This window comes from Brienomyrus brachyistius, chromosome 22 (assembly GCF_023856365.1).
Source record: "Brienomyrus brachyistius isolate T26 chromosome 22, BBRACH_0.4, whole genome shotgun sequence".
In the NCBI taxonomy this organism is placed as follows: Eukaryota; Metazoa; Chordata; class Actinopteri; order Osteoglossiformes; family Mormyridae; genus Brienomyrus; species Brienomyrus brachyistius.
In genome coordinates, this window is record NC_064554.1 from 14,637,604 (window position 1) to 14,651,397 (window position 13,794).

Below are 13,794 nucleotides of genomic sequence, written 5' to 3' on the forward strand. Positions count from 1 at the left end.
GGAAGAAAGGCCTCCGGCTCCGGGTAAGGGTAGAGGAAGGGCTCCTCGTCCTCGTCCTCACTGGAGAACCAGTACTTCCACACGGGATCGGGGTCGCGTGTGGTCAGCCTCCGGGCTGGAGGTAGGGCGGGTACTTCCCTCTCGTCCCCTGTCGGAAGCCAAAGCCTGGAGAGCGAGCAGGCGCCGAGACGGATCGTCTCCTGCGGGACTCTCTTCCTCCCTCTCCGCTTCTTTTTGTGGTCCGTCATTCTGTCACGGGTCACGGTCGAGCGAAGCCTCGATCGTGCGGATCGGCGGGTAGGTAGCGGGAGACAAGGCGTAATCAGGGCAAACAGGGGTTTATTCAGGGGATCCGGGGCAGGGAACAGAAGACGCCAACTAACATCAGGAAACATCAATGACGGACACTGGACTCGGGTAAGACACGGACTGATATACACAGGACTGAGTAAATGAACTAGATACAGCAGGGTACAAATCGGGAGAAAACACGTGGGTAGGCAGGGGGCGTGGCACACAGGAGGAGCCGACGAGCAGGGCATGACATTTATAGTCTTGAGGATGAAATAAATTAAATGTTTATGCTAGCAAGCAAAAAGGTTACTATGGTGAAATCAGTTCCAAGATAATTGGTGAGCTTTTTTATTTATATAGTGCTTATATACATTTGACATTTTTTCGTGTGATTACATGCGTAATTCCATTACGTTTACGAGGTCTGTTTGATGGACAGTACAAATTGATTCCAATTGTGAATATAACTGTTTAACACTCGCCTCTTAAAAAATTGCAGGATTTTGACAGCAAGCTGCGGATTTCAGCTATCTGCAAGTATATCTTCACGTGACAGCTTCATTTATGTAATTTGTGCAATTCGTATTGTATCTTTTTCAGGCTACTGAGAAATTGTTGTTTTTAACAACAATTTGCATTTGCATGCTTAAATGGCTTATTGTTCAACAGCCAAGCATTTTAGACGGAGTATGTTTCCCCAAGGGTACAACAGATGTTCTCCCTCCGGAGACCATTTGGGTCGGAATTTGGGCTAATAATGATTACACCACCTGGCATCCAATGCAATAATGTTTTGGTTCCCTAATTTTCATTGGCTCTTGTTTTTCCGATGCCAGTAGTGATGGTCTTTACTGGCTTGCACTGCTGGAAATCTCTATCAAGATCATTCCATACTGCGCCCTAGGAATTTTTACGCGGTGACCTCACGTTAATTTGAATACAATGCTATTGCAGTTGTTTTTTTTTATTTCACTGCATTACACTCAGCTTTGAATTTTCACTTAGAAAAAAAAAGATAAAAACTGTTATTTCAATTTTTTTGATGCTAGAAACTGGAATTTTAAAAAAATGAAAGATAATACTGCCATCTACAGGAAATAAAAGGACCAACCATCCATGCATCCATTCATCCATCCTCTATCTCTGTATTCCGCTTACAGGTTTACCATTTTCAGTGGGTTGTGGAGTGTTTGGTTTCCACAACACCCTTCCCCCCACATTCCGAGCCCCTGGTCGGCAAATCCCACTATTATATCCCCCACCCTGGGCAACAAACTTGGCCTGTGCTTTTTGATGACCAAGGAATAATCTGGGTGCTGAGGCCATATGCAGTTTATTGCCAGACACAGTCCTACAACCCGACTGCTTGTTTCTGAGCTGCGTGAGGATGCTGGTATGATGTAAGACGGGGAAAACTCCCCACACTCAGAGGAGGCAAGATTCAGTCTTCTGACCCTGCATACATGAGGCCGTCACCTATCTCTGCCTTTGAGGTCTGTGGAATATGCTAGTGCAGTACATACCAAGTCCAGGCAAACCTTGGTCATCTTTACGAATTCAGAACATAAGAACTATACAAACGAGAGGAGGCCATTCGGCCCAACAAGCTCGTTTGGGGAGAACTTAACTAATAGCTCAGAGCTGTTATAATCTTATATAGCTCTGATTCAAAGGAACCCAGGGTTTTAGCTTGTGCTACACTAGCAGGAAGACTATTCCATACTCTAACTACACGCTGTGTGAAGAAGTGCTTCCTCTAATCCAGCTGAAAATGTTCTCCCGCTAATTTCCACTTATGGCCATAAGTTCTAACATTTAAACTAATGCTGAAGTAGCCATTTGGCTGAACAGCATCCAGACCTGTTAGAATCTTATATACCTGGATCATGTCCCCCCTTAGTCTCCTTTGCTTGAGGCTCAACAGATTCAGCTCAGCTAACCTCTCCTCATAAGACATTCCTCTAAGACCAGGAATCATTCTCGTAGCCCTACACCTTATTAAGGTGTGGTGACCAAACCTGCACACAGTATTCTAGATGGGATCTTACCAAGTAATTGTATAATCTTAGAATCACCCCCCTTGTCTTAAACTCCACACACCTAGAGATGTAACCCAAAATACAACTGGCCTTTTTAATTGCTTGCCCACGCTGGCAACAGTGAGACATGGAAGCATCAACATCACCAAGAGAAGATGCATCTCAATCTTCTTGTAGAAATGACAGATGAAGTATTGTTTTATTTTCGTTTTAAATGTGGGGGTGCGCGGGGAGGGGTATATATAGATATCCTCCAGGAAGTGGTGAGTAGTAGGATGTTAACTGAAATTCTATCGCCAGGCTGTAAGATAAACCTCATGGGCAGACTTCACTGCAACAACTTCAGTCTTCTCATAATCTGTGAGTATTTCAGAAATTTAACTGGGCAGAACTTTACAGTACTACTCCTATTATTGGTTACTGGTATGAGTAATATTTGTTTGCGTTATTCTACTGTTAGAAATAATACTAATAAAACACATATATTACACGTTACTTAGATGCAGTTCGATTGTTGTAAACGACCTTAGAAATGATTCCAGTACTGATGGACAAAATTTAAGTGAGAGGTTACAACATGCCATTTAAAGTTTTGAGTGCGTCTAAAACAATGAGATGACATACTGCACAAAATCAACATACTGGAAGCAACTACACTATCACTTTATTTGATAGATTTTTCGATAGGTTTTTTATTCTTGTTAAGCATTGGAAAGTTGAGTAAAGGACTATAAATGACAATATAAGTCAAATAAAACAGGTTTCCTTGACAACACGGAAAAAATGTGTAACAGTGCATGTCCGACATCCTATTAACTGTTTGTGTGGTGATGGCAGAGTCACATTCTAAGCTGTGATTTAACTTTAAATGCACTAGGTAACTGTTTCAACCATTGACACAGAGCAGTATTTAATGTCCCTTATAGACAGAATGCCTTGATTTTTCTCTGCTGTTATAACTGCTAGAGGAAGTTACTTTGATGAATCAAAGATATGACACTTTCTTGTTAATAAAGGTACTCAAATGGTGAACATACTGTAAATGTATTTGTTAACAAAGAATATTGAGTGTACTTTTAGTAAATATTAAATGAGTAACGTGCAAATGTAGAAATTCTGATTTGTTATGATCTGCTGTGAAAGATATTACAAGAGGGAAACAGCTATAGATTACTAGCTTCGCCTCAGGTTGATGGATCTGTTTAGACGTGATTCTGACAGAGAATCTGAGCAGGAGAAGTTCTATTAGATCTAATCCAGAGATAGCATGTTGGCTGCTTCTCTTCTGAGCACCGGCATAGATTTGGGCACACGCATGTCCCTGCCAGTATTATAGTGTGTATTTAGGAGGCGGGGGCTCGAGGCTGATTTGAATCCTACCAACTTTGGAACCAAACCTACGTCCTCATTTCTGAGTTGTCTAAAGGTTGTGGAGATATACACAACGTGGTTTTCTTCCATGAAAGACAGTGTAGAGTCTACGACAATATTTTATGTTGAAGTAACACTAGCCTCACACCTACCTAGAGCTTCCACCCATCCCCACCCAGGGACCAATTATTCCCCTACGTCTGTGTGGAGTTGCATGTTTTTCCCTATTCAGGCGGGTTTCCTCTGGGAATTCTGAGTTCCTTCTGAAGTCCAAAAGTATGTGGTTAGATGTAATTGCCCGTAGCAGATAATGCATTTTGGAGACTGAAACTTTGAATCGTTTCTGTTCTCCTAAGGCACTTTTCTGCAGATGTACCCAGCTGCTGTGCTGGAAGACGCGTGCCGGGGAGGAGATGTTCTCATGCACTGCAGCGTGAAGTGGGAACATGAGATCTACTGGTTCACCTTGGCAGCCCAGACGACCCGTACCACAAACATAGCGGTAGTCATGAACAAAGTCCGGAATATGACACGGGGCAGGTACCGGTTCAGCGAGTCGCCGGACAGAACCATCACCAACGTGATGACCATCACCAACGTAACCGCGGGTGACCAGGGTTTCTACCTCTGCATGGGTCGTGTCAACGGGAAGATGGTCATCAGCGATGCCACTCAGCTCATCTGCAAGAACGAGAGCGGTATGTGTAACTTAGGAGCTGGAAGATTCGTTTCAAGCCACAATTGTACTGAGGGATGAATAGGGGTGTTTGTTATAAAATGCAATACCTGAACACCCTCTCCATACAGAATAGCAGCTATTTCATATCACTGTTACTGCAACTTCGGTTTTTAAAGTTTTTTTTTTTTTTTATATCGTATTTTCAGCTTTTTTAAATCCAGTTTATTTTTAGTTTTCAATGCAGTTTCATTCGTTTTTATTTAAAAGATTTGTTTCTATTTAGTTTTCTGTGCATTTAAGGTTCAGCAGTTTTGTTTCTAGATACACTGAAAGCGGTTGAGCTATTTTTTGTGTCCGAGCTTTAGAGAATCTAACCCATTATGTCTCCATTATGTCCCCAGAATGGCCAAAACTCGTCCCAGGTAATATTAATAGTCATTAAAGATGAACAAATAATTAATTTAGCAAAAAGTATTAAAAAACAGTAACAGAAAATGTTTGAGGTTTGTTTTTATTCCGTTTTAGTTATTTCAGAAGCATTTGCTTTAGTTTTCATTTAGTTGTAGGTTTTATTTTATTTTCGCATCTCATTTTATTTGTTTATGAAATTTTTTTCCTGTAGTTTTAGTAAATGATTACCCTGCCTCATATATGTCTGAGAACTTCGCCATCAATCTCAGCGTTGAGCATGATATGCCGGTTTGATGAGATCATTATGCTTTGCATTAATTCAGTCCCCACAGCAACCTGGGAGTCCTCCACCAAGACCTTCTCGCTCTGCTGGACGCTGATGGGATGCCTCCTGTTCACCACGGTCTCCACCATCTGTGCACACTGTGGTTTCCTATGGTATAGACTACGGTTTATTCATTTAGGTACATGCGTGCTAATTCATGAGAGTAGTGCTTACTTAACTGGACTGTGTAATGGAACTAGGCAAGACAAGATAGGTCTTAAGAAATCAGAATGCACAAAGTAGCAGTAACATGTCTTCCATGTAGATGTTTTGTACATAGAATGATGTGTAAATGAATAAGAGGGTGGGAATGTCCAGACTCCAGGCTCACTGCGATGTTGTGTTTGATGGATAGTTATGAAAATACTATGATATATAACAAATTTATAATTTTTTTCATCTTGCATGCAGGTACTTTTACAAAGACTAGACGCTATTTAAAACTGGATTCAATAAAACCTTTATTTTCTGTTAAACGGATTCATGAGTCTGTCTTGCCACAAAAGACCTGCAAGTAAGTAAATGTGTCTTTTAAGGAGACAAAAGGCAGCAATGCGAATTAAATATCTGAGACAACTATTTAGTCATATCCATTGCAACAGCATGGATTACGCCGGCGGTGTACCGTGTAACATTAATAAGGTTTTATAGTATTAACTGATGCTTTCATCCAAAGTGACGTACATTTGGGGAAGCAGAGTCAGTCAGTTCCCCAGAGCACTTGTGGTTAAGGGCCTTGCTCAAAGAAGCGATGGAGAAGTCACTCTGACAACCACAGAATTTTGCCTGGTGACATACTATCCCTCATATAAAATAAAAATAAACAGTTATAAAGGTAAGTGCAATGAAAATTCAACTGATTGTTTAATTGAATTCCATTTTTAAACGTAAGACTAAAACTATTCAGAGTGAACCGGTGTCGAGTGTGTATGTTGAATCTTAGCTTCAGTACATTGTCGTGCTCAACTTCCTACGAAAGGACACCATAAGAGAGCTACCAGAGTGTGGTTTGCGGTATCCTGTAAACTCCTGTAATTACACAAGAGTTTCAGCTACTGAGCTTCAGTGTAATAACTAAGCAAGACACTAAAACGCAAAAGGAATCGAATCATTCAAATCTGAAATTCCAGAGCACCCGCACAAATTTTAGAAAGGCTAGGGGGCTTATTTACCATCCATAAAACATCTCGAACCTGACTGAAGAGATTTGTTCCTTTTGGTAAATTACTGGGCATTTCTTCCCTGGTGGCTCAGTTGCATTCCAGTCGCCTCGTTATCTGCGGATTTGTGCGGGAACTCCACCGCCATGATGGTTGAGCGTGCAGGGCGTGTGTCATGCTGTTTAGGGGGAAAGCGATAGGTGACTCCTTCGGTGATTCCAAAGAACTGATCTTAGAAAGCGGATCACATCTGATGTCCAGGGTCTAAAGGAGCTTATCTGACTGGTGTCTGGAGACACAGAGCACAGTACTGCAGTTGGAGTAGGACTCAATGGGGCTTTTTTACATCAACATTAGCAGCACATGCATGATTATAGGAGACTGATTATCTGGCCACCCTGTGACTTTCAGGGTTGAATTCATATTAATGCTGCACTCAGACATTCCAATCCGTCATGCCAACTCGGGATGTGCAGGTCTATTTACAGATATTGATACTGTCAGTCTAAATTTCATTTTGGTAATCGATTGTAACATTTAACTATCAGTTATTTTTTTATAGGGAGTTGGACATGAACTACTACTACTACTGGGATTGGTACCAGCCTTGCATCAAATCGAAATTGGTTAGAAAAAAAGACCAGTGGTCCCATTCCTAATACCAACTTCTTGTCAAACTGGAACTTATCTGCAATCTGATTGGCTGATGACAATAATGCCGTTTTGTTAATCTTGCTTGTTTCAGTCAGTTTTTGCTGTTTACTTTTTACAGTTTCAGCCTTTACTGCTAGTTTTGTTTAATTGCAGTTTTCATTGACTCCGGATATATATATATATATATATTTTTCTTACTTTAGTAGACGAAAATATTTTGAAATCAATAGTTTTCATCTTAGTTTCTCTTTCGTTTTATGATAATCATCCCAGTAGTCACTTGCTATCTACTGACGCAAAGATTCACCATGGATGCCGTTCGGCTGTGGGAGGAAAGCAGAGGAGGTCTGCACACAGGAAGCACATGCAAAAGTGAAAGTGAGCAATGCCGCTCATTCCACCGTAGAACAGACACACATTCAGTGCAGGCACAGCTGAATAGGTCAGGGTCAAAAAAATAAAATCCAGGCCAAAGTTTCTCTGGACCTAATCTATGCTGCTCTGACTATATGCTGGACTTTCTCTGGTTATGGGGTATTATTTAACATACTGGTGTAGTATTCTTGGTGAAGAGGTTCTGCAATGAACCATATTATGTCCACACAAGCTTTAAAAGCGACTGTTAAGCTTACTGATATGAAATAAAATAAAAAACAAAACACACAAATTTGAAAGTTCTTATATTCATGCACATTTCACAAACATTTCAGACATGAGAAAATCACAACTTATTTTAGTTTCAGTGAGGCAAATTAAGTTAGTTAATTGTAATTGTAATTGCAATTGAGTTGTAATTATTAATCACAGAATGCACGTTTATGGCGAAGATGAGTGGGACACATAATGAGAAAACCCCCACAAAAATCCCAATTAAAAAGTCTTCATTGTCCATAAGCTTCTAAGATCTCAATCAGGATAAATGGCGTCACTTTCTTGGTCACTTACAGATACTGTACTAGCCTTTTTTTTCCAATTATGATGTACAGATAAAAGTCATTAGTGGTAACCCTAACCCATGGTCAAATCCTTTCCCCTTCTATCAGAGAGCTCTGGAATTATACAACTTGCAGAGTTTTATAATTGTGTATCTCCCCTCACATCCATTTATTTACTTCCAGGCTGCAGTGTCACGTTTCAATTTTGCCCGATATAACATTATATGAAAGTACTATTCAGGTTTCCGAAGATTACATTGTTAAGGGAAACCTGGTCACGGTGGTGTTGTGAAACCTCAGCTTCCATTGAAGCGTTGAAACTGTTCCCAGATCAGTTTGCCACCATTTTCAAGTTTGCCAAAGAGCAAGCCTGGATCTTGGAACAACCCTGAAGGCATTTTTTGAAGAGTAGTTTCACAGTCACAGTACATGCACACTGAGAGCAGCACGAATATTTCTTTATAGCAAATGTAGTGTTTTAATCAATTTTTTATCCTGTTTTCCTCATTAAAAATTGCGAAACTATATCCTGAATTATATAGTTATAATAGCATTTAATTATTCATGTTGCCTTCGGTTCCACAACCTGGTATTAGATAAACACTTGGAAGATGGATGGATGGGTGCTGCTTACCAGATGCTTAGTCACTCTTCATAATCATTTAAACAGATGAGACACTTGATTTATTTTGCAAAATGCTGCAACAGCAGGGTCCTTTTGTGACTCGAGACATTGGCTGTGACCGTTGACCTCTGGACTGGGTCTCACACTGTTGCCTTATCGCCGACTTGGGTGTCTTAGAGGCGTTTATCGCTCTCCCTGCCGTCGTTCCTGTGCGGTCGGTTAAAGCAGTCGGCAGTAATCGCAGGGTTTACGTTTTGGCCGCGGCTGCGGTTCGCTTTAGTTTACTGCAGCCTGTGAGCTAAAGACTCCAGGAGGAAGCAAGGCTAGATATTTTTCCCATTTGTTTGTGACAGTTGGGATATTACAATAAAAAATAAGCAAATTTGCCTGTAAAAATATATAAATATGTATAATTTTTATCGTATTGTTTTTCATTTTTGCTGCTCTATTCTTATACTGTCCACTTTCTGCCGTGACGATGCAGATTTCCCAATTGTGGGACTAATAAAGGATTATCTTATAATAAGGAATTGTTACGCATCTTATTTCAAGTAACAACTGTATTCACTCCTTCACTAGTAACTGAGTTATTACTAAGTATTTGTGCCCCGTCAAGTTTCATTACCGAAACAAACGTCATTCTCCTGCTGCAGCTGTCTGCCCTCTACAGGACGTGAGGGAAGTTGCAGCCGGTGAAACTTCAAATCAAATGTGTTTATGCAGCCCTTCATCTTCCAGCAGCTTTTCCAGTACTAGGTCACATGGGTGGGGGTTGGTGTATTCTATCAGATTCTGGAAATTCAGAGAACACTCTGTCTAATTTTCCATTGACTTTCTCACCTCCCATTTCTGTTGTACTCTTCATCATCGGCTGCGGAAGCACATGCACTCCTCTGGATGGCCTGGATGCGGAGGAGCAGGAGGAGGTAAAGTCCAGTACAAGCAGCTGCATGGAGCGGAAAAAGGGCCGGAGCAGCAACCTGGAGATGGATCTACAGTAAAACTAATAGGACAAGGTGCAGCCCTAGTTCTCTAGTGCCCAGGTCAGGAATGTTTCCTGACGCTACATCACAGAGCCAGGCTAGTCTGGGGGCTGTTACAGAAGGTGCCAGTCATTGGAGCGATGGTGATGATGCTCTTTTTAAGATCTCAAAATCCATCCATCCATCCATTTTCTCTACCCACTTGCCCTACGTTGTGGAGTTGTGGGGGTGGCCAAAAATAAATAAATAAATAAACAGTACGCAAAGTCCGTTTGGATAAAACTGGAAAAGTAATAGTCAAAGACAGTTTTCTATGTTTTTTGGCTGGGAAGGTTTATACTCCACAAGGGAGACGGGGAAAAAAATAAAGAACAGCAACCGGCATGTGACCTTCTGCAGGCTGCTTGGGCCTCACAGGAGATCCTGCTTGGAAGCGAGCCTGGAGACATACTACTCTGGCTGGCCAATCAGCCTGGAGACATACTACTCTGGTTGGCCAATCAGCCTGGAGACATACTACTCTGGCTGGCCAATCAGCCTGGAGACATACTACTCTGGCTGGCCAATCAGCCTGGAGACATACTACTCTGGCTGGCCAATCAGCCTGGAGACATACTACTCTGGCTGGCCAATCAGCCTGGAGACATACTACTCTGGTTGGCCAATCAGCCTGGAGACATACTACTCTGGCTGGCCAATCAGCCTGGAGACATACTACACTGGTTGGCCAATCAGCCTGGAGACATACTACTCTGGCTGGCCAATCAGCCTGGAGACATACTACTCTGACTGGCCAATCAGCCTGGAGACATACTACTCTGGCTGGCCAATCAGCCTGGAGACATACTACTCTGGCTGGCCAATCAGCCTGGAGACATACTACTCTGGCTGGCCAATCAGCCTGGAGACATACTACTCTGGCTGGCCAATCAGCCTGGAGACATACTACTCTGGCTGGCCAATCAGCCTGGAGACATACTACTCTGGCTGGCCAATCAGCCTGGAGACATACTATTCTGGCTGGCCAATCAGCCTGGAGACATACTACTCTGGCTGGTCAATCAGCCTGGAGACATATTACTCTGGCTGGCCAATCAGCCTGGAGACATACTACTCTGGCTGGCCAATCAGCCTGGAGACATACTACTTTGGCTGGTCAATCAGCCTGGAGACATACTACTCTGGCTGGCCAATCAGCCTGGAGACATACTACTCTGGCTGGCCAATCAGCCTGGAGACATACTACTCTGGTTGGCCAATCAGCCTGGAGACATACTACTCTAGCTGGCCAATCAGCCTGGAGACATACTACTCTGGCTGGCCAATCAGCCTGGAGACATACTACTCTGGCTGGTCAATCAGCCTGGAGACATACTACTCTGGCTGGCCAATCAGCCTGGAGACATACTACACTGGTTGGCCAATCAGCCTGGAGACATACTACTCTGGCTGGCCAATCAGCCTGGAGACATACTACTCTGGCTGGCCAATCAGCCTGGAGACATACTACTCTGGCTGGCCAATCAGCCTGGAGACATACTACTCTGGCTGGCCAATCAGCCTGGAGACATACTACACTGGTTGGCCAATCAGCCTGGAGACATACTACTCTGGCTGGCCAATCAGCCTGGAGACATACTACTCTGACTGGCCAATCAGCCTGGAGACATACTACTCTGGCTGGCCAATCAGCCTGGAGACATACTACTCTGGCTGGTCAATCAGCCTGGAGGCCATGGTTACAGGACTGCCAATCCCAGCTGCATGCCGACACTGGGATTCTTGCTTAATATATGGTTTGACTTAGCAATAACTTAGACTGAGCACCATTTTTAAAGCACTTTAATGCTGGATCTGTGATGCAGCAGGACATTTCTAGGGGAGCCTCGACCTAAGCGATGGTAACCGTGAAGAAGGTAGTCCAGGATGGGATGCTTGGCGTGCTCTTTCTCCTCCTCCAAGACCTCGGCTTGTAGGTGATCTCCCTCAGGAACTGGTCAATAAATAACATCAACAGTGTTATTTATTGGCCAGTCACAAGCATTCCCTGGACATGCATTATTTACAGTTTGACCTTAAACTCCATTGGTGCCTGTCTGTGGTTGTAAGTTTATAAAAATAGCTTTTAAAATATTAATTTAAATATTCAATTAATACTATTTTAACTAATTAATAGTATTTAAATCTCCAGGGGATGAGGGCATGTGGCACAGTTCTGCTGGTAACCACTGACATCCAGACACCACGTTTACGTTCGTATGGGACCTTCAGCTAACGTGCAAACCGTGCTTTTTCCCTTCTGTACTGTCAAAGCTTCCCAGTCTCAAACTCTCCCTTTGAATCCGCACAGAAACCACCCCCCCTTCACAAACCCAAATAGCCCTATTTGTCAGCACACAGGGAAATGTGAGCGAGGGTCTTTGTCATGGGGAAATGTACTACAGCCGCCACACGGCCGGCAGAATCGCTAGGCGAGCTGTCGCACGGGAGAGTGCAGGAAGTGCAGCGGTAGATCTGAGGCTGGCGGGAGTCGGCGGGATGGAACCCGTTCAAAGCCTGAAAACTCTCGTCTGAAGCACGGAAAGAAGCCATCTGCTCCCCCTCTCCAGTCCCTGGAACGAAGTCAATAAAAACAACATCGCCGCTATGACCAAGTTTCCCATAAAGTCTTTCCTCTTTGGTTTTTTAGTTTTTTTTTGATGTTTTCGTGCAAATGCCCGGCACTAAAAACGCCTTTGATCAGCTACACTTTATTATGACTACCAACTAACGCTGGGCAGACATTAATAATTACACTCAGACCGGGCTACGAATGTTTATAGTGCAATGAGGGCTTTTCCTTTAGGGACACTATGCGTACATTACACGTGACTGCACAGCGAATGAAATCCCGCAAGGCTAGCTGCAGACCTTGTGATGCTCAGTGAGATTATGACACGTGGCATTGAACAGTCTCAGTTAATGTTACTTCTGATTAACTAGAGGATATTCATATGGTAAAAAGGGGTAATTTAGAGTCACCAATTCGCATCATATTTGGAATGCATGAGGTAAGTGGAATACTCAAGAACAAGCTGCACAAATACAAGGAAATGTAAAAACTCTCAAACGTTGAACTGTGATGAGGCAGCGTGACCCTTTGTATCAACCTTCACTTTGGTTCAGACCAATTTTTTTAAAGGTTATTTTTATGGTTATAAATTGAAAATCAAGCCAAATGTTTTGTTAATTCTGTCATAGCCAGGTTGCAACACACAGCCTTTGATCTTCAAAGAACATTTCGTACCATGAGAACAGCAGGTGCGCAATCATCGCTGGTCGTGATTAGTTAACTTTCCGCGGATGTTAAAAATAAGTCGCATCAGATGATTGCATCCGCGCAGGCCCTGCAGGTGAGAGAATCCGAATCGCTAATAGTAATAGCGAGAAATCCGGCAGCCGATGGCCCAGCGGGGTGGGACCGCCACCTCCCCGTTCCAGACTCGCCGGAGCTCAGACTGCTTCCCAGTCTTCCCAGTGCCCCCATGCTTTCCCACGTCCCAAAAACCATGCTACTCAAGATAACTGGTGACTTTGGGTGGTACGTGAATCTGTCAAAGGACGTGTTCGTGCAATATTAACAGAAGTAGGTACAATTCCAATGGCGTGTGTCGGTAAGTTGATTAGTGTGAGGACTTAGCTACATGTCGCAGCGTGAGAAACGGACCTTCATGTAGACTGGCATCCCATCCAGGAAGCGTCCCATCTTCCATCCCTTTCTTCCAGGGATGGTATCTGCATCACTGATACTCTCAATGGATAAACTGCCACTAAAAATTGATGGAACAAAAGAAAAAAAAAAACTACTTGAATACGAACCTATATGAAATGTATAATTTAAGCACTACCATTAAAAAAAATCATATTTACTAGCAAAACACCCTAATATATATCTTTATCCTTAAAATACAGAAATGCACTGGTGCAGATAGTTATTTAGAAGTTCATAGGGCCTCATATACTGATCTCCACATATCATGTGATGGCCAGATCAGGTCAGGTCAAGTTGGGAAGCATGTTGCCACCCCCACCACAAGAAAATACACTTCAGGATCCCGGTTGGCAACCCTCCGGAAATGAGTGTCTACCTGCCACAGCCAGGTATTACGTGGGCGTCCCCTTGGTCTGGTCCAGCCGCTTGGGTCCTCAGAAATCACCATCAGGGAAACGCGCCACATGGCCATAGTGCAGGTGATGTGCCTCAGTTGGACTTCCTCTAGCAACCGCTCATTCAACACAAAGTCAAACCAGCGGCACCCAAGGATTCCCCAAGGAGACA

General features: G+C 43.0%; 1 protein-coding gene across 4 annotated transcripts; it reads left to right on the forward strand.

Annotated features, from left to right (window-relative positions):
- The first annotated feature begins 2,583 nt into the window (after nt 1-2,583).
- On the forward strand, nt 2,584-9,736 carry LOC125717430 (uncharacterized). Of its 4 annotated transcripts, XM_048990334.1 has the most exons (7): nt 2,584-2,693; nt 4,061-4,402; nt 4,785-4,805; nt 5,118-5,258; nt 5,531-5,633; nt 7,207-7,311; nt 9,374-9,736. In XM_048990334.1, exons 1-6 carry the CDS (start codon nt 2,609-2,611, stop codon nt 7,307-7,309), a joined length of 795 nt encoding a protein of 264 aa, XP_048846291.1. In that variant the 5' UTR covers nt 2,584-2,608; the 3' UTR covers nt 7,310-7,311; nt 9,374-9,736. The 4 variants fall into 4 exon arrangements, with proteins under 4 accessions (XP_048846291.1, XP_048846292.1, XP_048846294.1 ...); XM_048990335.1 differs by lacking the exons at nt 4,785-4,805; nt 9,374-9,736 and having other exon boundaries at nt 7,207-8,997; XM_048990337.1 differs by lacking the exons at nt 7,207-7,311; nt 9,374-9,736 and having other exon boundaries at nt 5,118-5,232; nt 5,531-5,595.
- The last annotated feature ends 4,058 nt before the right edge of the window (nt 9,737-13,794 follow it).